At 62.5% G+C, this 24,576-nt stretch overlaps 3 protein-coding genes across 4 annotated transcripts; 1 reads left to right on the top strand and 2 right to left on the bottom strand.

The window, feature by feature from the left end:
* Window positions 1–971: 971 nt before the first annotated feature.
* LOC138731548 (saposin-C-like) lies at window positions 972–3,691 on the bottom strand. Of its 2 annotated transcripts, none has more exons than XM_069877528.1 (4): window positions 3,594–3,691; window positions 2,017–2,120; window positions 1,825–1,932; window positions 972–1,740 (listed from the first exon to the last, which is right to left on the bottom strand). In XM_069877528.1, the coding sequence occupies exons 1-4, from the start codon at window positions 3,631–3,633 to the stop codon at window positions 1,573–1,575; spliced, it is 420 nt and encodes a 139-aa protein (XP_069733629.1). In that variant the 5' UTR covers window positions 3,634–3,691; the 3' UTR covers window positions 972–1,572. The 2 variants fall into 2 exon arrangements, with proteins under 2 accessions (XP_069733629.1, XP_069733630.1); XM_069877529.1 differs by having other exon boundaries at window positions 2,017–2,117; window positions 3,594–3,690.
* Window positions 3,692–5,558: 1,867 nt separating this feature from the next.
* Window positions 5,559–14,872, top strand: POLD2 (DNA polymerase delta 2, accessory subunit). Its single transcript, XM_069877357.1, has 11 exons — window positions 5,559–5,665; window positions 7,195–7,436; window positions 11,170–11,291; window positions 12,117–12,240; window positions 12,318–12,432; window positions 13,065–13,263; window positions 13,391–13,471; window positions 13,844–14,001; window positions 14,118–14,245; window positions 14,342–14,443; window positions 14,552–14,872. Exons 2-11 carry the CDS (start codon window positions 7,217–7,219, stop codon window positions 14,707–14,709), a joined length of 1,407 nt encoding a protein of 468 aa, XP_069733458.1. The 5' UTR covers window positions 5,559–5,665; window positions 7,195–7,216; the 3' UTR covers window positions 14,710–14,872.
* Window positions 14,838–23,879, bottom strand: AEBP1 (AE binding protein 1). Its single transcript, XM_069877408.1, has 21 exons — window positions 23,672–23,879; window positions 23,200–23,595; window positions 22,879–22,935; window positions 22,100–22,171; window positions 21,925–22,011; window positions 21,006–21,104; window positions 20,767–20,856; window positions 20,493–20,570; window positions 20,341–20,415; window positions 20,147–20,256; window positions 19,906–20,045; window positions 19,612–19,696; window positions 19,376–19,520; window positions 19,195–19,283; window positions 18,952–19,075; window positions 18,676–18,872; window positions 17,415–17,594; window positions 16,994–17,336; window positions 16,752–16,891; window positions 15,901–16,000; window positions 14,838–15,811 (listed from the first exon to the last, which is right to left on the bottom strand). The coding sequence occupies exons 1-21, from the start codon at window positions 23,877–23,879 to the stop codon at window positions 15,261–15,263; spliced, it is 3,366 nt and encodes a 1,121-aa protein (XP_069733509.1). The 3' UTR covers window positions 14,838–15,260.
* Window positions 23,880–24,576: the final 697 nt, after the last annotated feature.

The following is a 24,576-nucleotide window of genomic DNA, read 5'->3' as shown; positions in this document are numbered from 1 at the left end:
TCCCTCTGGGGGTCTGGGGCCATGAGGGGAGTTGGGGTCTCTTTGGCGTCTGGGCCCCCCTCAAGCTGTTGGGGTCAGCCCCAGGGCTGCGGGGCCACCCCATGATGTAGGACATCTAGGGGGGCTGCCCCCACAATCCGTGTGTCCCAAATAGATCCCTGTCCCCCAGTAGATCCCTGCCCTGTGATCTCTGTGTCCCAAATAAATCCCTGTCCCCACAATCCCTGTTTCCCTGATAGGTCCGTGTCCCCACGATCCACATGTCCCCTATAGATCCCTGCCCCATGATCCCCGTGTCCCCTATAGATCCCTGTTTCCAGGGTCCCCCTGTGCCTGGTCCCATCCCCACAGTCCCATGTGCCCCACAAGGTCCCCACGGTCCCTGGGTCCCTGTCCCAGCCCCGTGTGCCCTGATGGTGGTGACGCCCATCGATATCTTGGGGACATCCCGTCCCACTGCTCCATCCTCCCCCGTGGGGACAGGAAGGAGGAGCTGGGGTGACAGCAGGTCCCTGTACCCGAAGGAGGGGATCCTGTCCCTCCATCCTCGGGGGTGACAGGAGTCCCTGTTCACAGAGAGGTGGGGGCTGGGGACGAGGCCCTTTATTGCTCCAGGAGGGGATGTCGGGGTGAGGGGGAGCAGGGGTTCAGGGTTTGGGGGCACTCAGGGCTCCCCTCGCCCCAGGGAAAGCGTCTCCTCCACCCCAGGATGGGGTTTGGGGCCCCAGGGGGTCAGGCGGGTACCCTCCTGGGGGCATGGGAGCCCCAAGTGCCCTCCCGACCCCGGGGCAGGCGGGAGGGGTGGGAATGTGGAGTGCAGGGGTGGGATGCAGGACGGAGCCTTGTGGGGGGGAGTGGGGGGGGGCAGGGAGTGGGATGCAGGATTAGGGTGTGGGATGAAGGATGCAAGGGGTGGGATGCAGGATTAGGGTGTGGGATGAAGGATGCAAGGGGTGGGATGCAGGATTAGGGGGTGGGACGAAGGATGCAAGGGGTGGGATGCAGGATTAGGGAGCGGGATGAAGGATGCAAGGAGTGGGATGCAGGATTAGAGTGTGGGACGAAGGATGCAAGGTGTGGGATGCAGGATTAGAGTGGGATGAAGGATGCAAGGGGTGGGATGCAGGATTAGAGTGTGGGATGAAGGATGCAAGGGGTGGGATGCAGGATTAGAGGGTGGGACGAAGGATGCAAGGGGTGGGATGCAGGATTAGAGTGTGGGATGAAGGATGCAAGGGGTGGGATGCAGGATTAGAGTGTGGGACGAAGGATGCAAGGGGTGGGATGCAGGATTAGGGGGTGGGATGCAGGATTAGGATGTGGGACGAAGGATGCAAGGAGTGGGATGCAGGATTAGAGTGTGGGACGAAGGATGCAAGGGGTGGGATGCAGGGTGCAGGATGCGGGAGGCAGTGGTGTGGGAAGGAGGATGCAGGGTGCAGGACATGGGATGGGGGATGCAGGATGGGGGGTGGAGGGTGCAGGGTGGAGGATGTGGGATGCAGGGGGTGGGGTGGAGGATGCAAGGTGCAGGATGTGGGCTGCGGGCTGCAGGGTGGGAGCTGCCTGGGCTCAGGCCTTGCAGAAACCAAGGGCTGTGCAGGTGTCACGGGGATCCTCGTCGTCCTGCAGTGCCTGGATGATCTGGTCCCTCTTCTTCTTCACCACCCACTTGCAGAAGCGGCCCAGGAGCTTCCCCAGCGTCCGGCATCCCTTGTTCAGCGCTGCTGCAACCGCTTCCTGCCACGACCAGCCCCACCAGCATCAGTGGGGGCTGCTCGGGAGGCACCGACCCCCTGCCTGCGCCCCCCCAGCTCCCCTCACCTCATCAGGGTCCTCGCCCACCATCTCTTTCAACTTCGTCAGGATTTTGGTGCAGAGGCTGCACTTCTTCCCACGGGCGATCACCCCGTCGCCTTGGGTCACATCCTGCTGCGAGGACAGCGCAGACTCTCAGGGCTGAGCCCGACCCCACAGCAGGTGTCGAGGCTGCGGGGTGGCAGGGTTGGTGCTCACCATGGCCAGGCTGTCCCAGAGGTCACGTTGGGTGGCAGTGGCCACATCCTGGCATGGGGACGCAAGGACGCTCTGGCAGGGCTCGGTGTCCGCGGCCCACGCTGCTGAGGGGGGACAGGGATGGTGATGCAACCTGTCCTCACTACCTCCAGGGTCCACATGCAGACACCATCACCACCATCCTCTCGGTCTCATGCTGACTTCATCCCTCCTGCTTGCGCCCAGGTGCCTGTCCCTATGCCGACCCCGTCCCCACCATTCCCAGCTCCCCATGAGGAGCTCCATGTGCCTGTCCCCACGTGGAACCCATCCGCACCACCCCCAGGTGCCCGCAAGGACCCCATCTCTGCCTCTCCCAGGTCCCTATGAGGACCCCGTCCCCACCACACCAAGATTTCCACAAGGAACCCCGTCCCCCATCCGTCTGACGTGTCCCTATGTCCTCTCCTGTCCCCACATCCCTGGGTGCACAATGCCACGAGGTCCCCATCACCACCATCCCCATGTCTCCACAAAGAGCCTATCATAGAATCGCAGAATCATAGAATCACGAGGTTGGAAAGGACCCATTGGATCATCCAGTCCAACCATTCCCATCAATCACTAACCCACGTCCCTCAGCACCTCATCTGGGGGCATAAAGATTGCAGTACTGGGTGTACGCGGGGGCAAACGGCTGATGCCTTGGTGAACCTGCGATATTAGCAGTAAGCACAGAACAAATGGACGATGTTCTCATGCTGGTAGCTTGTTGAGACCTTGGAATCTTTACTAAGACCCGTGGGTTAATAGGAAAGGAATGCGCTAGGCGGAAAACATGAAGATAAGGGGCACGTCTGTGGAAAACACGGGGTTGCACACTGTCACTGAACTGCGGGATTCTCACGGGTGGAAATTCACTGGGGTAGCTGTTACTGGATACAGAAGCACTATATAAGGTTTGCATTCTCTAAATAAAATTGATCTCGATTGTTGCCCCCATCTACGAGGTCCGTGCCTTAATCGCTACACTCGTCCACCCATCTTTTAAACCCCTCCAGGGAAGGTGAATCAACTCCCTCCCTGGGCAGCCTCTACCAGGGCCCAGTGACCCTTTCTGTGATAAATTTTTTTCCGATGTCCAGCCTGACCCTCCCCTGGTGGAGCTTGAGGCCATTCCCTCTCGTCCTGTCCCCTGTCCCTTGGGAGAAGAGCCCAGCTCCCTCCTCTCCACAACCTCCTCTCAGGGAGTTGCAGAGAGCAATGAGGTCTCCCCTCAGCCTCCTCTTCTCCAGGCTAAACACCCCCAGCTCTCTCAGACGCTCCTCGCAATCCTCGTTCTCCAGCCCCTTCCCCAGCTATCCCCACCACACCCAGAATCCCCCACTAGGACCTTGTCCCCTCCATCCCTCCTGCCTGTCCCCATGTCCTTCTGTCCCCCGTCCCTGGGTGCGTGTCCCCACAAGGCCCTCATCTCTGCTACCCTCCTGTCCCCACAAAGCCCTCACCCCCCGCACCCCCACGTCCCCGCGCTCACTGCCACCCCTGCTGTCCCCGTCTCCATCGCCCCGTGTCCCCTTCTCCGGGGTCCCCGTTACCTCCCATCACCACCAGCACAAAGAGGCAGGCGACAGCCATGGTGAGGCCGCTCCAGGGGGTGACAGTGGGTGACAGTGGGTGACAGCAGGCACGTCCTCCCCCCTCGGTGGCTTTTATGGCCCGGCCACCCAGCACTGCCAAAACCCCAGAAACCCTGAAAATGGAGCTGCCAGGCCCCTTTCTCCTCACACCTCCGCCCCCCTCGCCTCTGCGCAGGAAGGGGGGAGAGGGTGGGGGGGGCCGTGGTCCCCCCAAAACCACCTCCTGAACCCTTGCCCCCCCCCAGATCACCCACCCGAGGGCCCTGGGGCCCCCCAAACCACTCCCCAAGCGCCAACACGCCCTAAATCTAAGCACCCCCAAGCTCCAGAGTCCCCCAAACCCACCCCCTCCATCCCCTGATCCCCCTAAAAATAGCCCTTCCATTCCTTGAGCCCCCCAAAACCACCCCCTCCATCCCCTAAGCCCCCTAAAACCTCTCCCTCCATCCCCCAGGACCCCCCCAAACCACTTGCCGAGCCCTTGAGCCCCCCAAAACCAACTCCCAAGCACAAAAGACCCCTGTAAACTCAGTCACCCCAGGCTCCAGAGCCCCCCAAACCACCCCCTCCACCCCCAGGACCACCCCAAAACCACTCCCTGATCACTTGAGCCCCTCAAAACTGCCCCCCAAGCACAAAAGCCCCCTAAACCCAGCCACTACCGAGCTCCCCAGCTCCCCAAACCACACCCTCCATCCCCTAAGCCCCCTAAAACCTCTCCGTCCATCCCCCAGGACCCCCAAAACCACTTGCTGAGCCCTTGATTCCCCCAAAATCACCCACCCTCGGGCCCTGGGGGCACCCAACACCACCCCCAGGCACAAAAGCCCCCCAAACACAGTCACCCCAAGCTCCAGAGCCCCCCAAAACCAGCCCCTTGATTCCCTGAGCCCCCCAAACCCCCCAGGGACCCTGAAACCACCCCCTCTGTCCCCCCGGGGCCCCCAATGCCACTCGCTGAGCCCTTGAGCCACCCCCAAACCCACGGCCCCCCCTGAACCTTCTCAAGGCCCCAGATCCATCACCCCAAACCCAGCTCTCTGCGGCCCCCGTGTCCCCGTCCCCTCCCCGGGCTCCATGGGTCCCGGTGTCCCAGTGTCCCCGGTGTCCCCAGTGTCTCCATTCCCTCCCCGGGCTCCATGGGTCCCGGTGTCCCAGTGTCACCAGTGTCCCTCGTGTCACCAGTGTCCCCATCCCCTCTCCGGCTCCCGGTGTCCCCAGTGTTCCTGGGGTCCCGGTGTCCCCGTCCCCTCCTCGAGCTCTTCGAGTCCCGGGGTCCACGGGGTCCCCATCCCCTCCCCAGGCTCCACTGGTCCCGATGTCCCCCGTGTCCCCACCCCCTCCCTGGCCCCCCGTGGGTCCCGGTGTCCCCCGTGTCTCCCGTGTCCCCCGTGTCCCCAGTGTCCCCCGTGTCCCTGCCCCCTCCCTGGGCCCCCGTGGGTCCCGGTGTCCCCCGTGTCCCCCGTGTCTCCCGTGTCCCCCGTGTCCCCAGTGTCCCCCGTGTCTCCCGTGTCCCCCGTGTCCCCAGTGTCCCCCGTGTCCCTGCCCCCTCCCTGGGCCCCCGTGGGTCCCGGTGTCCCCAGTGTCCCCCGTGTCCCCGACTCCCCGGGCTCCGCGGGTCCCAGTGTCCCTGTCCCCTCCCCGGCTCTGCGGGTCCCGGTGTCCCCCGTGTCCCCGGTGTCCCCCGTGTCCCCGCCCCGTCCCTGGCCCCCGTGGGTCCCGGTGTCCCCGCCCCCCAGAGCTCCGCGAGTCCTTCTGACCCCGCCCCTTCCCGTGAGGACCCGCCCCTTTCCAACAGGCCCCCGCCCCCTTCCCCTCACGCCCCGCCCCTCAGGCGTCGCTGTTGCCCCGGCAACGCCGCCGCCGTGACGTCACTTCCGCCTCGCGCGCGTCATTTCCTGTCCCGGCGGGGTTCGCGCCTTTCCCTCCGTTCCCCCATGGCGGCTCCGCGCCCCGGGCCCGAGTCCCCGCCCCCCCGAGCCCTGACCCCTCCCCTGTGACCCGGGGTGGGCCCCGAGGGACCGTGCGAGGTGCGGGAACGGGCTGGTGCCTCTTGGGGGGCTCCCCGGGCCTTCTGGGGGTTCCTGGACGTCCCTGGGCGGGGATTTCTGGGAGGATTAGAGGGCTGGGGAGGAACCTGGTGCCAGGAGGGGTTTGCGGGGTCCTGAGGGGGGCTGGTGCCTCTTGGGGATGGGGTCTGGTCTTGGGGGGGTGCTCCCAGGGGGACCCCTGGGCCTTCTGGGTGGGTCCTGGAGGGGTGAGAGGGCTGGGGTGAGTCCTGGTGCCAGGAGGGGTTTGAGGGGTGCTGTGGGGGGTAGAGCTGGTGCCTCTTCGGTGTCTTGGCCGTGAGAGACTCCCAGGGTCCCTGATTGGGGGTGTCCCGATGCCACGAGGCGGGTCGGGGGTCCTGGTGCTTTCTGGGGGGGTCCTGGCCATGAGGGGGCCTCCTGGGGGTCCCTGGGTGGGGAGTTCTGGGAGGATGAAAGGGCTGGGCAGAAGCCTGGTGCCAGGATGGGTTTGTGGGGGCCTGAGGGGGCTGGTGCCTCTTGGGGGACCCCTGGCCAAGGTGGGGGGCTCTCAAGGGGACCCCCAAGCCTTTTGTGTACGTCCTAGGGGGGGTGAGAGGGCTGAGGAAGAACCTGGTGCCAGGAGTGGTTTGGGAGGTGCTGGGCAGGGGAGAGCTGGTGCCTCTTTGGTATCCTGGCCACGGGAGACTCCCTGATTGGGGGTATCCTGATGCCACAAGGCGGGTCGGGGAAACCTGGTACCTTTTGGGAGGGGCCTTGCTGTGAGGGGGGGCTCCCAGGGCCTTCCTGGTGGCACTCTGCTTGGGTGGGTGTCCTTTGACATTGGCGGAGTGTCAGGGGGCTCTTTGTGCCAGGAGGTGTCCTGAGGGGAGAGTGTGGTGCCTTTTGGGGGCACCTGGCCCGGAGTGGGGGTGCAGGGGGGAGACAGGGGCTCCTCTTGAGCTTCTTGGTGGGTTCTGTGGGTGGACCTTGGTTTGGGTGGGAGTCCTGGGGGCTACGGGGATTGTGGTGCCCTCAAGGGTGCCCTCAAGGGGGCTCCTGGTGCCAGGAGGGTATTTCGGGGAGGGAAGGGGGGTGTCCTGGGGAAGGGGGCTGGTGCCAAGGGGTTCTGGGGGGCTGTGCAGGGCTCTTGATGCCAGGGTGCATTTGAGGGGAGGGTCTAGAAAGGGGTTGGTAGCCATGGTGCATTTGTGGGGGGTTCCAGTGTGGTCTGGTGGCCAGGGTGCATTTGAAGTGGTCCTGGGGGGGGTCCAGTGGCCGGGGTGCATTTAGGGGAGACTTTGAGTGTCCTGATACTGGGGTACAATTCTGGGGGAAGGGGAGTCCTGCAGTTTGGACACCAGGATGAGTTTGGAGGTGCTGAGAGAAGAGGAAAGAACGGGGGGGATGCTGGGGGAGCCTGGTTTGTGTCTGGGGGGCTTGGGGTCCATTGGGATGGGGGGCCAGCAAGGAGCATGCTGGGGGGCCGGGATGTGCTGGATATGGAGATTCTTGATTAGCCAGGATCCTTAATTATCCCATTTGCTTTCCAGCGCCTCCTCTGTGACGCCCACCATGTTCTGGGAGCCGGCGGCACCCACAGCGCAGGCTCTGCTGGCTGCCCCCTCGGCCGAGGCCTCCACCTTTGCCAGGGTGCCGGTTTCGGCGTACACCGATTGCTCCCAGCCGTTCCGGCTGACGGAGCGCAGCTTCAGCCGCCAGTACGCTCACATCTACGCTGCGCGCCTCATCCAGATGCGGCCCCTCCTGGAGGAGCGGGCGCGACAAAAGTGGGGTGAGTCGCTTTGGGGAATCGCCCCCCCCCTCGCTGGCAACCGGCGTGGTGCCCGCTGGAAGCTCCCACGTGGTGTTTTGGCGTCGAATCCTAAGCTTGCGGGCACCCCGTGGTGTTGGGGACCACCTAGGGTTGTGGGGGCACCCCAAGGTGCTCGTGTCCCTTTGAGGGCCTGGGGCCTCCCTTGCGATATTGGGGTCCCTCTAGGGATATGGGGGCACCCCAGGGTGTTAGGGTCCCTTTGATGATTCTGGGGACACCGCAAGGTGCTGGGGTCCCTCTGGAGTCTGTGCCATTCCAGTGTGCCGGGGGTCTGTGTGGGCACCCCCAGGGTGCTGGGGTCCCTCTGGGGGTCTGTGGGGGCACTCTAGGGTGCTGGGGTCCCTTTGAGGGTCTGGGGTCTCCCCTGAGATATTGGGGTCCCTCTGGGGGTATGAGAGCACCCCAGGCTGTTAAGGTCCCTCTGGGGGTCTTTGGGGGCACCCCAGGGTGCTGGGGTCCTTCTGGGGAGTCTGGGGACACCCCAGGGTGCTGGGGTCCCTTTGAGGGTCTGGGGTCTCCCCAGGATCTGGGCCCCCCTCCTGCTGTTGGAGTCAGCCCTGGGGCCACTCCATGGTATGGGGCATCTTGGGCATCTGGGGACAACTCAGGGTCCTGGAGCCACCAGAGTATGTGGGACCACCCTTGAGCATTTGGGGCCACCCCAGGACCTGGAGATGTCTGAGGACCCTAGGGTCACCCTGGGGCTCTGGGGTCACCCCACAGTGCAAATAACCCATGGGGTTGGGATTTGGGGTCAGTTTAAAGCTGTCTGGAGGAGAAGGACCTGGGGGTGTTGGTTGAACAGGAGCCAGCAGGGGCCAGGAAGGCCAATGGCATCTTGGCTTGGATCAGAAATGGCGTGGTCAGCAGGGCCAGGGAGGTTCTTCTCCCTCTGGACTTGGCCCTGGGGAGACCGCTCCTCGAATCCTGGGGTCAGTTCTGGCCCCTCACCACAAGAAGGATGTTGAGGCTCTGGAGCGAGTCCAGAGAAGAGCAGCGAAGCTGGGGAAGGGGCTGGAGAACAAGGATTGCGAGGAGCGTCTGAGAGAGCTGGGGGTGTTTAGCCTGGAGAAGAGGAGGCTGAGGGGAGACCTCATTGCTCTCTCCAACTCCCTGAGAGGAGGTTGTGGAGAGGAGGGAGCTGGGCTCTTCTCCCAAGGGACAAGGGACAGGACGAGAGGGAATGGCCTCAAGCTCTGTCAGGGGAGGTTCAGGCTGAACATTAGGAAAAAATTTTTCATGGCGAGGGTGATTGGTCCCTGGCAGAGGCTGCCCAGGGAGGGGGTTGAGTCCCCTTCCCTGGAGGGGTTTAAGGGACAGGTGGATGAGGTGCTGAGGGTCATGGTTTGGTGATTGATGGGAATGGTTGGACTTGATGATCCAGTGAGTCCTTTCCAACCTGGTGATTCTGTGATTCTATTCTATGATTCCACTGCCAGCTGGTGTCCAGCCCAGCCTGGAGCATCCCCTCAGCCTTTCTACAATCCCCTTTAGTCACAGCTGTGTGGGAAGAGCCTTGTCGTTTGCTCTCCGGGCCGGGTCAGAGCTTCCGCTCGCTGCTGGGCGCTGGAGCACAGCACGGGGTTTGCCGGGTGAGCGCTGGGCGCCAGGAAAAGGGTTGGAGGGGCTGGCGCCGGGGGGCCGTTTCCTCACTGTTAGCGGTTAACAAGTGACATCCTCACACAATAGTTTCCATCCGAAGGTGTAATGGTGAAACAACCGCCTTGCTGCTGCCAGACCCTTCCAGCAAGCTCCAGCACGTGGCTCTGTGAGCCTGACCACAACCTTTTATCTAATTTCCACCACACTGCCCCGAGCCAGCCAGGCTTTCAGCTTTGCCCTTCTAGGGAGGTTTTGGGGCTGGCTGCTGCTTTTCTTTTCTCTCCCCATCCTTGTGGGCTGTGCTGGGAAGCAAGGCCTGCACCGAGCTGTGCCAGTTCCACAGCGGGTCTTGTCCGTTGGCCGCCTGGGTTTTGCCAAGAGTGCCAGGAACCGGCGGTTTTGCAAAGTTCTGCTCCCCAGCATCATGCGATGGGATGAGATTCCTGGGGTTTGTCTCAGAGCTAGAAATGCCTGCAGGCAAAATCTGGACACGCAGGTCCCCTCCCCCTGAACAGACGTGTTTTAGGGGGTTAGAGCCAAGAATAAGAAACTAAAAATGTGTTGTTTTTCCTGAACTCGGAGTGTTTGCATTCTTGGGATTGATGAACCCGTGTTCCGAGCTCTGCTGAGCCCCGGGCGCCTGTGTTCACAGCGGGAGTGTTTTCCACTGGGCAGGAGTCACGTTCAGGAGGCATGTGATGAGTGTGGGGAGAGTTTGGGAAGGGGGAAAGCGCCACCCCCCACCGCCTGCAGCCAGAGAGGAGCTGGCGGCGGAGCTTGGTCTTTGGCAGCGCTGTTGCGGGAGAGAAGCCTGGCCCGAGGCTTGGGATGGATGGGCTTCAGGGCCTGGTTTAAACAGAGGGAAATAAAAGTCCTACAGACATGTGTAAGAAGGGCCTGAAGCATCTCTGAGTCATCATGTGTGAGGTGAGAAGCCTTGAGCTTGGCTTGTGGGGAGGGAGATGTGGGTTTTGCTACCTGCAGATGCTCTCTAGCCACAAAAGCGATGAAGCTGCCGAGCTCTTAGCACCTCCTGAAGCATGTGTTGGGTCCCCTGGCTTCCTGCAGATGCCTGGCTAAAGCTCAGGGACTCATTCATGCCTTTCAAGGATCTCTCACCTCAAAACTTGCCCTGCAAGCAGGGATTTTTCCCTCATGGAGAACAGTTCAGTCACTGTGTGTGGCCAAGGTTCCCATGGAGGCTCAGCTCCTTCCCAAGAGGGGCCCTGAGCATGGGCACCAAGAGCATCAGCCACGGTGGGGGAAGAGGGAGCAGGCAAGAGGAAGCCATGTTGCTACCCAGCAGCCTGTCTTCATGCTGGGATCTTCCCAAACTCCTGGCTGTGGTGAGGATCCTGGCTTCCAGCAGGATCTGGCCTGCGCAGAGGCAGAGGTCTGGTTTTGGCATGGTGAACCCTCTCTCTTGCCTGTCAAACCTGAACAGGATGTTTGGATCATCTCCTGGATGGGGACCAGGAACACCAACCCTTCACACCAAAGAGCAAAAGTGTTGGCTCCATGCTTAGGTGGGACAATCCTGGACCCGTGGGCCCAACAGGAGCAATCCACGCTCTCCTGGGTGGTGGCTGGGAGCTGTGGGTCCCCCAGGCCCCAGCGCGACCCAGCTTTCCTCCCCCTAAATGCAGAGGAAATGCCTGCAGGCTGTGCTGGCTCTCCTGTCTGCTCTGTTGGCCCCATCTGGCTTACACATGTGGGTTCGGCTCCGCGCCTTGATGAAAAGCAAGAGGCTTCACAACATCCCCCCACCGCCTCTTGCAGGCCCTTTCAGCTGGCTTTGAGCTTCGCCTGCCCTCACGGAATCGTAGAAACACAGAGATTTGTACAGCCTAGCAACATTGCTTACAGGCTGCTATAGAATCGTAGAACCTTTAGGTTGGAAAAGACCTTTGAGATCATCAACTCTGACTGTACCTGTGCACTACTAAACCAGATCTACCTGCCTTTTAAGCACCTCCAGGTTTGGTAACTCCACCGTCTCCCTGGGCAGCCGTTCCAGTGCTCGAGAACCCTTTCTGTGAAGAAATTGTGGCCGTCCCTGATGCCACCTCAGCTCTGTTTCTCTTCGCAGGGAATGATGTGACACTGAGGAAGCTCTGCGAGCTGCGGGCGGGCGAGAAGTGCTGTGTGGTAGGGACGCTCTTCAAGGCAATGCAGCTGCAACCCTCCATCCTGCAGGAGATCAGTGAGGAGGTAACAATGGGGACATATCCTCCTGTGGGCCCCCCTTTCTGCCTCCACACGGCTCTGGGGGCTGTGCCAACAGGAATTGGGCCCTCATCCGGCTTCCCACTGCTTCCCTCCTGCTTGCTGTGGCTTAGCAAGTGGGAACTGCCAGGGCTTTGAGCTGGGAAGCCAGTGTATAATCTTCCCTGTGCCTGCCTCATCCCTAGATGCTGTTGGTGCCATCGCTTTGTGCCAGACTGCGTCACGTATGCGCCTGCTTGTTGTTTTTCCTGCCCTCGGAGGGTTTGGATCCAGCGGGGTTGGCCAAACAAACCTTTCCCTCCTGGCGGTTGGGAGGATGAGGGGAGCATCCAGGGAAGCTCCACCGTGCAGTGCTGGGGGCCCTTCTGCTCCCAGCCGGCTCACGGGGAGCTTTGTTGGGAAGTTTGAATGCTGGTTGTCATGGCATGAGGTAAATGCCGTGCCTGCCGGGCAGGGTTCAAAGACGGCAGAGCACTCGCCGTGGCAGTGATTGCAAACACGTTTCCCGAGGCGAGCCAGCATGCCGTCTCCCACTGCCTGGCTGAGCCGCTTCCTCCTTGGCTGGGGAGCCACGCTCGTGTTTGCTTCGCTGGGGCGCTGCAGGGAAGCGTTAAGCGAAACCAGCTCGTCTGGGTGGTGTGCAGCTGGAGAGAGCTGCTGGGGCCTCCAAAGCGCCGCCTTCAAAGAGCCAGCCGGGGCGTTGGCCGTGCCGGCGGCTCGCGTGAGTCACACACCCGTGGTTTCCATGAGTGGCTGGGGTGGGGAAGGGTCCTCTGGGGCAGCATCACAACCTGCCCTGTCGCCCCCCAGCACAACCTGGTGCCTCAGCCACCCATGCCCAAGTACACCCACCCTTCCGATGAGCTGATCCTGGAGGATGAGCTGCAGCGGATCAAGCTGGAAGGAGCCATTGAGGTGCAGAGGCTGGTGACAGGTAGGGGATGATGACTTCTCAGTGGGAGCCACTTTGCAGGCCCTGGCTGGGAGCTGACCTCCCGCTCTCTGCCATAGGGACCATCTTTGCTGTGTACGGCTCTGAGCAGGATGACGGCAAGTTCCTGGTGGAGGATCACTGCTTTGCCAGCCTGCCCCGGCCGCTGCCCTGGAAAGGCCCCAGCTCGGACCGGTGAGTGGCCACAGTGACAGGAGCGGCACTGGCACCGTGTCCCCTGCTGCATTCGCCAGCACTGGGAATCTTAAGAGTAGAGAACAGTACAATGGAGTAGAATCAAATCGAATTGTTGAGGTTGGAAAAGAGCTCTCAGCTCATCCAGTCCAACCATCAGCCCAACCACACTGTGCCTGCAAAACCATGGCCCAAAGTGCCACATCCACACACTTTTTGAACCCCTCCAGGGCTGGAGACCACCCCCACCCTGGGCAGCCTGGACCAGGGCTTCACCACTCTGCCAGTAAAGACATTTTTCCCTAATATCCAATCTAAACCTCCTCTGGTGCAACTTGAGCCATTTCCTCTCGTCCCATCCCTTGTTACTTGGGAGCAGAGCCCAGCACCCACCTCACCACAACCTCCTTTCTGGGAGCTGCAGAGAGTGATGAGGTCACCCCTCAGCCACTCGCAGAAACCCTGATCTCCAGCCCCTTCCCCAGCTCTATTCCCTTCTCTGGATGCATCCCAGCCCCTCAAGGTCTTTCTTGGAGTCAGGAGCCCGGGATTTGTGGTGCCAAGTCCAGGGGGGCGATCTCTTCCCTGCCTGCGGGTAGGGAGCACGAGTGGTTCGTGAGCCTCTTCCGTAGGTTCGTCCTGCTGGTGTCGGGGCTGGGGCTGGGCAGTGGGAGCGGCGAGTCCCTGCTGAGCACGCAGCTGCTGGTGGATGTGGTGACGGGGCAGCTGGGCGCTGAGGGCGAGCAGAGCTGTGCCGCGCAGATCTCCCGCGTCATCCTGGCGGGGAACCTGCTCAGCCAGAACACGCAGAGCCGAGACACCATCAACAAGGTACAGTGGGGAAGGGGGCTTCAGCATCAGTGATGTTTGTTGGGTCCCAGGGAGTTCAGTGGAGGTGGGGAGGGACAGATCAGAGTGGCGATGGGGTTGTTCCATCACTGTCTCCCCACTGACTCAGGCCAAGTACTTGACCAAGAAGACCCAGGCAGCGAGCGTGGAGGCCGTAAAGATGCTGGATGAGATCCTGCTGCAGCTTTGCGTGAGTGCTTAGAGCGGGATACGGTTGGCCAGGGAATTGGGTCATTTCTCAAGGAAGGAGCCTGACTCCTGAGCCAGAAAAGCAACACTGCCAGCAGCCTAAGGGTGCAGAGTGGCAAACACCCCTTTCCCGGCCCCCAGCTTCCCTTTAAGCACAGCATATGGTGCTGTACAGGAACGCAGCGAGGAGGGAAAGCAGCACACAGCCCAGCTTCAGATCCCTCTCCCAGCATCTGGTCTCTGCAGTGATGCCAACGGGGCTTCTTGCGGGGAAGTGGCAGGAGCCAAATTGGGGAGCAAGGCAGAGCTGGGGCAGCAGGCTCCAGCCAGGGCTTTGCTCCAAACCCCTCAGTGATACCCGCTCTTCCCACAGACCTCTGTGCCCGTGGATGTGATGCCTGGTGAGTTTGACCCCACCAACTACACGCTGCCCCAGCAGCCACTGCATCACTGCATGCTGCCCCTCGCCAGCACCTACTCCACGCTCCACCTGGTCACCAATCCCTACCAGGCTGACGTTGATGGTGTCAGGTAAAGCTTGGGGTGCCACCGGCTCTGTGACAACCGCTGGTGGCCTGGGATTGCAGGGCAAGTCACAGCAAGTACAGGCAACCGAATTTCTCTTTCCATCCTCCAAAATGGTGTAGGTTTTTGGGGACCTCAGGGCAAAACATCAGCGATATCTTCAAATACAGCAGCATGGATGACTACCTGGAGATCCTGGAGTGGACGCTGCTGGCAGGACACATCAGCCCCACAGCCCCGGACACACTGGGTAAGGCGAGGGCTGGGTGGCCACTGAGGCTGGGGGATGTTTGCCCTCCGAAGGGGTGTGGGTGCAGGTTCCCCTTCTCATTTCCATCCCTTCCAGGCTGCTACCCGTTTTACAAATCGGATCCTTTCATCCTCACCGACTGCCCTCATGTCTACTTCTGCGGAAACGCTCCCCGCTTCCAGTCCAAGCTGCTCAAAGGTGAGTCCAGCAGCCGGCAGCTCCCGCTGACCCCTCGCTTAGGGCTGAGACCCCACGCCGAGGTGCCGACTAGGGCCTTGTCCACCTGATGCCCAGCTGTCTTTGCAGGGGAGGATGGGCAGCAGGTCCTGCTGGTGACGGTGCCCGCCTTCAGCACCACACAGACCGCCTGCCTCGTCAACCTGCACGACCTCAGCTGTCAGCCCATCAGCTTCTCTGGCTTCGGTGCCGAGGATGAGGATGGGGACATGGAGGTCGGGCACTGACTGTGCAGGCAAGGCATGGACTCACTAAATCCCTGCTCCCTCGGAGGGTCCTGGCGCTCGCCTCCTTTTTTTGTTGTCCTCATCTCCCAGCACGGAGCTGCTGGGGCACGGGGGAGAGGAGATGCTCATACCAATATAACTTGATTTATTTGTGTAACAAAAACCTGTGTGGAGATGACAGGGGCTGTCTGCCTCCATGCGGGCCCTGCCCTGGAGAGCAGGACCACCCCTGCCAACCCTGCTGTGCCGGGAGACGGGGATGGGGTGAGGACCTGGTCCTGCTTCACACCCTCCCTTGCCAGGCTGGCACTGCCCAGACCTTTCCTGCCTGGCTCCAGAGCCCAGCAGCCACCTGGCCTTCGGGGTGAGCGTTGGCATGATGTGCCCTGCAGGAAGCAGTGTGGCTGAGGAGCCAGAGCCCACCCAGTGTGGGCTGCTTGCGGCTCCAGGAAGACTTTGGAAGCGGATGCCAGAGCCTGTGGCAGGCAAAACCAAACCGGCTGCGAGCATCCAGCCTCGGCTCAAGGCAGAAGCGAAGGGACAAGCATTTTTTAGTCCCCAAAGTTCACGGTGTAGGTCTCGGCTGTGGTGAAGGGGTGTGCTGTCCCCGTCCCCAGCTCCCAGGCCTCCGTCTCTGTCACCAGCTCGGTCACCACTTCGGTTTCTGTCTCCATCTCCCAGGTGGCGGCTGTGGGTGGCTCTTGGCTCCAGGGTGCGTAGGTTGTGCTGCTGAAGGGGAAGGGCAGGGCCGTGGTGGGCAGTGGGGCCGTGGGGCCAGTGGCGACTGTGGTGGCATTGAGACGCCGCAGCCTCATCTGCTGCCGGAGACGCATGCGGTGCCGGAGGCGCATCCGCAGGCGCATGCGTTCACGGGGTGTCATGGGGCGGCCGGGCACGATGCGGCGGATGGGCCGGTTCCCGTTCATAGCCATGATCTCCCGGATGCGTTTCCAGTTGGAGCGTGAGAGGACAAAGTTGCATTGGGTGGCCCCGATGTCGTAGAAGACATTGCAGGTCTTAACGCTGGGGTTGTAGCCCTCGGCCCGAGCTGAGACGCGATACTCACCCGGGTTCAGGATGCGCCAGTAGTCCCCGCCACTGGCTGTGGACAGTGATGGGAGGCAGTGGGATGTGAATAGAGGCACCGCAGTCCTACCAGCGCCCTTCCCAGCACCCTAACCTACACCCTACCTGTCTTGATGTTGTGGTTGATGCCCCCCACAACGATGGTGGCGTTGGCAATGGGCTCTCCCTGCTGGTCTGTCACCACACCCTTGATGCCCCGATGGACCTACATGAGGGAAGGGGCCGAGAGAATCAGAGAATCACTAGGTTGGAAAGGACCCACCGGATCATCGAGTCCAACCATTCCCATCAATCACTAAACCACGTCCCTCAGCACCTCGTCCACCCGTCCCTTAAACCCCTCCAGGGAAGGGGACTCAACCCCCTCCCTGGGCAGCCTTGTCAGTGCCCAATGACCCTTTCCATGAAATATTTTTTCCTGATGTCCAGCCTAAACCTCACTCTCATCCTGTCCCCTGTCCCTTGGGAGAAGAGCCCAGCTCCTTCCTCTCCAAAACCTCCTTTCAGGGAGTTGCAGAGAGCAATGAGGTCTCCCTCAGCCTCCTCTTCTCCAGGCTAAACACCCCCAGCTCTCTCAGACGCTCCTCACAATCCTTGTTCTCCAGCTCCCTCCCCAGCTTCGTTGCTCTTCTCTGGACTCGCTCCAGAGCCTCAACATCCTTCTTGTGGTGAGGGGCCAGAGCTGACCCCAGGATTCAAGGAGCGGTCTCCCCAGTGCCGAGTCCAGAGGGAGAAGAACCTCCCTGGCCCTGCTGGCCACGCCGATTCTGATCCAAGCCAAGATGCCCTTGGCCTTCTTGGCCACCTGGGCCCCTGCTGGCTCCTGTTCAACCAACACCCCCAGGTCCTTCTCCTCCAGGCAGCTTTCCAGCCAGACTTCTGGTCTGTACCAAGGAGCTTGTGTGGGGCTGGCGGGGCAGCTCCCAGCGTCCTGCCTGGCACATGCTGGCACCTACCTGTTCCATGAAGGTCAGCAGCGACTCCTTGTTGTTCTCCCACTCCTGCTGGAGCTCGCTCTCGTGGGGGAACTTGTCGCAGCCCAGGTAGACCGAGAGCTCCAGGCAGTTGGTGTGCAGGTAGCTGAAGTCGTTCATGCCTGCAAGACAACCAAGCGCCAACCCAGTCGCTCGCTCCCATTTCTGGCTGGAGGGAGAGAGGGGTGGGCGGGCCGACACCGTACAGCGCGGCACCCACTTACTGCCAGCGCGGGGGTGCCACTTGGCCCCCTGCACGATGCCCATGGCGTTGGTCATGTCCTGCGTGTGGCAGCCCCCCCGGAAGGTCTCAGTCATGGTGAGGTGGGCCGAGGCGTAGGAGATGGCGAGCCAGCGGAAGATGGCGTGGTCAGGCGTCTCCTGCAGCTCGGGGCTGTCGTCCTCATAGTCGTCCGGTGGGCGAGGAGCAGCCGACGGCGTCTCGCTGACGGGCCGGGCCGTGTCAAAAGGGTAGGACACCAGCTTCTCCCCGCCCTGCAGGTTGGCTCCGAGCACGAAGGGGTTTTTGTCCATCCAGGCCATGATGGCCCTTGTCTCCACCGCCACCTGCCGAGGTGTGCGCAGTGGTGTGAGATGTCACCTCCCCGTCACCGCCCCGCCGCTGCGCCCTGTGCGTTGGCTCACCGTGGCATCCTCGGCTAAGTAGTGCTCCGGGATGGGTATGTGGTGGTTGGGGAACTTGTGGGGCACCAGCTTCCTCTCCTCGGCTGCCCACAGCGCTGACGCCAAGTCTGGGAAGTTCTCAAAGAGGTCGTAGCCCTCCTCTGTCCAGTGGCCCAGCGCCCAGTTGCCCAGCTCGGATCCCTGTGGGCAGCAGTGAGCAGAGAGGCTGCCTCCCCTGTGCCGCCATTCTGTCCTCTGCCCACTATCCCACCCCACTGTCCTGCTGTCCCGTCCACTGTCCCACCATTCCATCCCATGGCCTACTGTCCTGTTCCACTCTCCCATCCCATCCTCCTGCCCCACCATCCCATCCCACCACCTCGCCATCCTATCCCACCCTATCCCATCTCACCACCACCCCATCCCAACATCCCATCCCACCATCTCATCCCCTGCTCCACGCTCCCATCCCATCCTGTCCTATCTCACCCCACCATCCCATCCCACCACCTCACCATCCTATCCCCAACTCTATCATCCCACCATCCCGTCCTCCTGCCCCACCATGCCACCCCTTGCTCTGCCATCCCATCCCACCCCATCCCATCCCAACATCCAATCCTCTGCTCCACCATCTTCAAGCTCCACCAGGGGAGGTTCAGGCTGAACGTTAGGAAAAAAAATTCACAAAAAGGGTCATTGGTCCCTGTCCGAGGCTGCCCGGGGAGAGGGTTGAGTCACCTTCCCTGGAGGGGTTTAAGGCACGGGTGGACGAGGTGCTGAGGGACATGGGTTAGTGATTGATGGGAATGGTTGGACTCAATAATCCGATGGGTCTTTTCCAACCTGGTGATTCTATGATCCCATCCCACCATCTCATCTCCTGCTCCATGCTCCCAACCTGTCCTATCCCACCCCACCATCCCAACCCCAGCTCTACCATCCCATCCTCTCATCCCCTGCTCCATGCTCCCATCCCATCCGTTACTCTGCCATTGCATCCCACCACCTCACCATCCTATCCCATCCTATCCCCAGCTCTACCAACCCATCTTGCCACCATCCCATCCCATCCCATCCCATCCCATCCCATCCCATCCCATCCCATCCCATCCCACCATCCCATCCCCTGCTCTGCCATCACATCCCGCCACCTCACCATGCTTTCCCCAGCTCTACCATCCCATCCTGTCCTATCCCACCACCTCATCCCCCGCTCCACGCTCCCATCCCATCCTGTCCTATCCCACCACCCCATCCCCTGCCCCCCCCACACCCTTACCGCCTCGCGGGCCAGCTCGTAGCCGTCAGGGTTGAGGGAAGGCACGAGGTGGATGCGGGTGTCCGTCACCAGGCTCCGCACGCGGGGGTTCCCGTCCTGGTACTCCTTGCACAGGAACTGCATCAGCAGGAGCAGCAGCTCCCGGCCCAGCACCTCGTTGCCGTGCAGCCCCGCCGTGTACCGGAACTCGGGCTCGCCTGCGGGCAGTGATGCAGGCAGGGTCAGTGCTCCCGGCACTCCTGCCCGCGCCGGTGGATCCAACTGCCCCTTCCTCACCGGTCTCGTGCTCGCCCGGGTTGTCCGAGATCTCCATGGCGTAGATCTTCAGCCCCCGTGAGCTCTTGCCGATGTTGTAGATGCGCGTGATGGTGGGACACTCCTCGTTCACCACCTTCATCAGCTGCAGGCGCAGAGAGGAGGATGACGAAAGGCTGAGCCCACTCCCCGTGGAGGATCTCACCCCTCATGGATGATCCAACCCCATGGAGGATCCTGTTCCACCACCACGCAAATCCTCACCTGCCTCATGTCCTTGTAGGAGTGGTGGCGGAAGTCCAGGTTGTCAGTGGAGGTCACCTCGTTCTGCTGGGTGTAGTAGCTGCTGATGGCTGCAGAGGGGACAGGGACACGGCGGTGGGGGTCCGAGGAGCTGCCACCCCCGACTCAAACGTCCCAGTTGGTGCTTTGGGGTGGCTCTTACTGGAGAGGGGGCAGCCCAGCACCTCGAGGCGCATGCAGAGGCTGCCGTTCCACGTCTGGGGATAAACGCGGATGTAACGGGCCACCATCGGTTCAGGGAACTCCGTCAGCACCGGTGTGTCCTTGTCCACGTTGCCGTAAAACATCTACCAACGGGGGCAAGATGTAGGTTGAGGGGGTGTGGGGTCCCCACTGTCCCTGTCCCCAACCTAACCAGCCTGGTTTGGGGTCTCGTACCATTTCCTCGTAGCCATTGCTGTACATCACCCAGTTCTGGCTGTCATTGCTGAAGCCCACGTAGAAGCTGGTGACAAAGTCCTCGCTGCGGGAGGAAGGGGAAAGGTGGGGAGAATCGTGGAACCATGGAATGGGTTGGGTGAGAATGGACCTCCAAGCCCAGCCAGTCCCACCCCTGCCATGGGCAGGGACACCTCCCACCAGATCAGGTTGCTCCAAGCCCCATCCAACCTGGCCTTGGAGGGTCCCCAAGCTGCTCCCCCACCCCGTGTCCCCTCGTGCTTGTCCCCGTACTGGATCTGGGAGTCCCGGCCCTGGGTGATGACACCGGTGAACTTGGTGGTCCGGCGCGTGTCCACCTCGATCCAATGCGCCCGGCTGTCGTCCTCGGCACACCAAGCCCCGTCAAAGAAATCGTCCTCGTTGGTGCCCGCCTGGGGTGGGGGACAGTGAGGGGGGCGTGGGTCTGGTGGCACGAGAGGGACGGGGACGTGGCTGGAGTTCCCACCAGCGTGGTGGGATGGGCAACCCTCACCTGCATGTTGAGGCGCCCACGCTGGGCGCCCAGCCCGTGGCGCAGCATGGAGGAGGCCAGGATCTGGTCATCCTCGATGCGGTGGGACTCCAGGCCAATGGGGGGACATCCTGGAGAGGGGGGGAGATGATGGGCACCCCCCCACCCCCACCCAGCAGGGACCTCTCTGTCCCCCTAGGAGTGGGGAAACTCACTTGTTTTCTCCTCTGGAGGGGGCAATTCATCCTCGTCCGGATCCCACTTCTTCCCCCCTGTTTTTTTGGGTTTCCCTGGAAAAAGGGGCACGGTTAGGGGTTGGGGGGCAGAGGTTGGGGGGCAGAGCCAGAGGGTTGCGGGGGGCGCCCACCTTTGTGGTCCCGGGTCTTCTCCTCGGCCCAAGGGTCCTCCTCTTCCTCCTTGCTGCTGCCACCTTTCTTGGGCTTCACTGAGGTGGGAGAGCAGCCACTGGGGTGGTGGCACCTGCCTCACGGGTGTCCCACCGGCCCCAGGGATGTCCTCCACACCCCAGGGATGTCCCCCACACCCCATGGATGTCCCACACGCCCCATGGAAGCCCCACCGGCCCCAGAGATGCCCCACATGCCCCATGGATGCCCCACACACCCGCCCCCGCCTCTCACAGGGTTTGAGTTTCTCCTCATCCGTCTCCATCTCGTCCCCTTTGTCCGGGTGCTTCCTGGGCTTCGGAGGGGGGGGCAGCCCGTACTCCACTGTGGGGGGAACAGGGGGGCTGGGACCCCTTCAGGGCCGGAGGGGTGGGAGGACCTGGGACCCCCCCTTAGGGCTGGGGGAGCAGGGGGGATCTGGGACCCCTTTGAGGGGGGCAATGGGGGGCGGGGACACCCCCCTTGTCACTCACGGTCATCGTAGTTGGGGTGCTGGAAGGGCTCCTCGTAGTCCCCTTCGGTCACCAGGACGGTTGGGGGCGCAGGCTGGGGGGGGGGCACCTCCGGTGGCGCTGAGGGTGGAGAGAGGGGCCGTGCTGGGGATTGGGGGACCCCCCCACTTGGGGGGGGGGGGGCATGTGGGGTTCCCCACGCCCCCATGGATCCCCACGCCTCTCCCATGCCCCCAGGGGTCCCCTGTGCCCCTAGGGTGTCCCCTATGTCCCTAAGGGGTCCCCCATGGGGTCAGTGTTCCCCTATGGAGTCCCCATGCCCCTATGGGACCCCCTATATCCCCAGGGGGTTCCATGGGGTCCCCTATGTCCCCAAGGGGTCCCCATGCCCCTATGGGGTCCTCTATAGGGTCAGTGTGGCCCGGTGGGGTCCCTGTGTCCCCATGGGGTCAGTGTGCCCCTATGGGGTACCATATGTCCCCAAGGAGTCCCATGTGGTCCCCTATGTCTCTATGGGGTCCCCTATGTCCCCAAAGGGTCCCCATACCCCTATGGGGTCCTCTATAGGGTCAGTGTGGCCCGATGGATTCCCCGTGCCCCTATGGGGTCCACTATGTCCCCAAGGGGTCCCATGTGGTCCCCTATGTCTCTATGGAGTCCCCTTTGTCCCCAAGGGGTCCCCATACCCCTATGGGGTCCCCTATAGGGTCAGTGTGCCCCCATGGTGTCCCCGTGCCCCAGTGGGTTCCCCGGGTCCCCCCAGGACCCCTCAAATTCCCCATGGGATCCCTGTTGCCCCCCCAAAAGCTCCCCTATGCCCACCCTGGCTCCAGGCTGCCCCAAACCGATGCTCCCCCGGGTCCCCAAGGTTGGGACTTGTCCCCTCACGCCACCCCGAGTGGTGCCACCCCCCTCATTGTCCCTCTGTCCCCCCACTTACGCGGCTCCTCGGGCTGGGGCCAAACCCTGTTGGGTTTCTTCCTGCTCGGGGGTTTGCGGGGTTTCTGCTGCCGTCGGATGTACTCGACTGGGGACAGAGAGGGTGACGGTGGCTTTGGGAGGAGTAGGGGGGGACATACCCTCCGTTGTCCCCCACCCATGTCCCCAAACCGTACAGTCCTCGTAGTCCTCCCGCTCCAGCTGCTCGTTGTAGTCCAGCGTGGGTGGCTCTGGCTCCTCTGGGACCTCTGCGGGGAGGGGACACGTGGGGAAGGGGAGCCAAGGGCAGGGAGGTGGCACTTGGGAATCGAGGTGGGACACCAGGGAGGTGGCACTGAGGGACAGGGAGGTGACCCCAGGGAGTAGGTGGGTGGCACTTGGGAACAGGGAGGTGACACTGGGGTGCAGGGAGGTGGCATTTGGGGCACAGGGAGATGGAACTGGGGTGCAGGGAGGTGGCACTTGGGAATAGAGGTGTGACACCAGGGAGGGGGCAGTGAGGGACAGGGAGGTGGAACTGGGGTACAGGAAGGTGGAACTGGGGAGCAGGGAGGTGACCCCAGGGAGTAGATGGGTGGCACTTGGGAATAGGGAGGTGACTCTGGGCAGCAGGGGGTGGCACTGGGGAGCAGGGAGGTGTCCCCAGGGTGCAGGAAGATGACACTTTGGAAGAGGGAGGTGACTCTGGGGTGCAGGGAGGTGACACTTTGGAAGAGGGAGGTGACACTGGGGTGCAGGGAGGTGGCACTGAGGTGCAGAGGGGCGACCCCAGGGAGCAGGGAGTGGCACTTGGGAATAGAGATGTGACCCCCAGGGCGCAGGGAGGTGGGACTAGGGAGTGGGGAGGTGGCACCCGGGATACAGGGAGGTGGCGCTTGGGAATAGGGAGCTGGCCCTGGGGAGCAGGGAGGTCGCCTTGGGACACAGGGAGGTGGCCCAGGGCCAGGACGCTCACCAGGCTGGGGCTCGGGGTGCCAGTCCTCCCAGGGCTCGCTCGGCTCCTCCAGGTCCCCTGGGGACAGGGACACAGAGCGAGGGGTTGGCGGTGCCCCCCGACACCCCTCCAGCATCCCCACACTGAGAGAAAATCCCAGGAAGGGAGGTTGGGCAGGGAGGTGACCCCCAAAACCCCAGTGGGAGGGAGATGGGGCAGGGGGGGTGACCCCTCTGGGGACCCCGTGGGGGACAAAGTCCATCCAGGGAGCAGGGTGACACCCTGGTGCGTCAACCGCCCCCCCAGCCCAGCTGGTAGCGAGACGGGGCCCCCAAAACTCACCTCGCCCACCTCCATCCTCCTCCTCCTCCTCGTAGGGCGAAGGCCGCTCGGGGAAGCGGGGTGTCCCCACGTCCTCCTCACCCCACGGTGACAGCGGGACGGTGGGGGGGTTCTCTGGGGGGGTGGTCGGTGGCTCCGGTGGCTTCTTGCTGGAGGGTTTCTTCTCCTTGGGGGGCTTCTCCTTGGGCTTTTTGGAGCCTTTTGGGGGCTTCTCGGAGCCTTTGGGGGGCTTCTCGGAGCCTTTTGGGGGCTTCTCCTTGGGGGGCTTGTCCTTGCCCCGGTCCTTCTTGGCTCCCTGCGCTCTCTCCTTGGGCTTCTTGGTGGGTTTGGGAGCTTTCTCCTTCTTCTTCTTCCCTTTCTTGCCTTTTTGAGGCTCCTTCACCCGCTCCGGGGACCCTGCGGGTGGTGGAGGGTGAGTGGGGGGAGGATGGGGGGGGTCGGGGTCCGCTGGGGACCGGGGAGCCTCGCTTACCGGGGCCGGGGGTGATGCCGGGGTCGGGGTCGGGGTCGGTGCCGGTGGGGGTGATGCCGGGGTCGGGGCCGGGGTCTCCGCCGAGGAAGCCCCGCAGGAAAGCTTCGATCTCGGCGTCCGAGAGCGCGGGGGGCGCGGCCGGAGCCCCGGGGGGCGGCAGCGGCAGCAGCAGCGGCAGCAGCAGCGGCAGCAGCAGCGGCGGCCGCATCGCCGGGAGCGGGACCCGCGGGGAGCGGGGAGGGAGGACGGACGGACGGACACGAGGGGAGAGGGACACGCGGCGGAGGGATGGGGGGGGGGGAAGGGGGAAAGGGGAGGGGAGGGGGGCGGGATTGGAGCAGGGGACCGGGAATGGGAATGGGGATGAAGCACACCGGGAATGGGAATGGGAATGGGAATGGACCCGGTACCGGGAATGGGAATGGAACCAGCAGTGGGAATAGTGTCAGTACCGGGAATGGAACCGGGAACGGGAATGGGAATGGAACTGGGAATAGAACCAGCACCGGGAATGGGAATGGGAAAGGGAATGGGACTGGACCAGTACCGGGAATGGAACCAGCAGTGGGAATAGTGTCAGTACAGAGAACGGGAATGGAACCGGGAATGGGAATGGGAATCAAACTGGGAACGGAACCAGCATCGGGAACAGGAATGGGAAAGGGAATGGGACTGGACCAGTACCGGGAATGGGAAATGGAATGGGAATGGGACCAGTACCGGGAATGGGATTTGAACCAGAGGTGGGAATAGTGTCAGTACAGGGAATGGAACCGGGAACGGGAATGGGAATGGAACCGGGAACGGAACCAGCACCAGGAACGGGAATGGGAAAGGGACTGGGACTGGACCCGGGATTGGAACCGGTACTGGGAATGGAACCGGGAATGAGAATGGGACTGGAA

Source organism: Phaenicophaeus curvirostris, chromosome 27 (assembly GCF_032191515.1).
Source record: "Phaenicophaeus curvirostris isolate KB17595 chromosome 27, BPBGC_Pcur_1.0, whole genome shotgun sequence".
Taxonomy (NCBI): Eukaryota; Metazoa; Chordata; class Aves; order Cuculiformes; family Cuculidae; genus Phaenicophaeus; species Phaenicophaeus curvirostris.
Note: the sequence above shows the minus strand (reverse complement) of the source record. Positions and strands in the feature narration are given on the sequence as shown.

What these genes read in the sequence shown, in the direction of transcription:
- AEBP1 (XM_069877408.1), bottom strand. Translation starts at nt 23,879, where the DNA reads ATGCGGCCGCCGCTGCTGCTGCCGCTGCTGCTGCCGCTGCTGCTGCCG. An exon ending in GGCCGGGACTCCCAGATCCA is followed by an intron (nt 19,697 to 19,905) that starts GTACGGGGACAA and finishes TTCCTCCCGCAG; the next exon opens with CGAGGACTTTGTCACCAGCT. An exon ending in CCTACAAGGACATGAGGCAG is followed by an intron (nt 19,076 to 19,194) that starts GTGAGGATTTGC and finishes CTGCGCCTGCAG; the next exon opens with CTGATGAAGGTGGTGAACGA.
- POLD2 (XM_069877357.1), top strand. Translation starts at nt 7,217, where the DNA reads ATGTTCTGGGAGCCGGCGGCACCCACAGCGCAGGCTCTGCTGGCTGCC. An exon ending in GGTGCAGAGGCTGGTGACAG is followed by an intron (nt 12,241 to 12,317) that starts GTAGGGGATGAT and finishes TCTCTGCCATAG; the next exon opens with GGACCATCTTTGCTGTGTAC. An exon ending in CACAGCCCCGGACACACTGG is followed by an intron (nt 14,246 to 14,341) that starts GTAAGGCGAGGG and finishes CATCCCTTCCAG; the next exon opens with GCTGCTACCCGTTTTACAAA.
- LOC138731548 (XM_069877528.1), bottom strand. Translation starts at nt 3,633, where the DNA reads ATGGCTGTCGCCTGCCTCTTTGTGCTGGTGGTGATGGGAG. An exon ending in TGTGCTGGTGGTGATGGGAG is followed by an intron (nt 2,121 to 3,593) that starts GTAACGGGGACC and finishes GTCCCCCCTCAG; the next exon opens with CAGCGTGGGCCGCGGACACC. An exon ending in TGGGCGAGGACCCTGATGAG is followed by an intron (nt 1,741 to 1,824) that starts GTGAGGGGAGCT and finishes TGGTCGTGGCAG; the next exon opens with GAAGCGGTTGCAGCAGCGCT.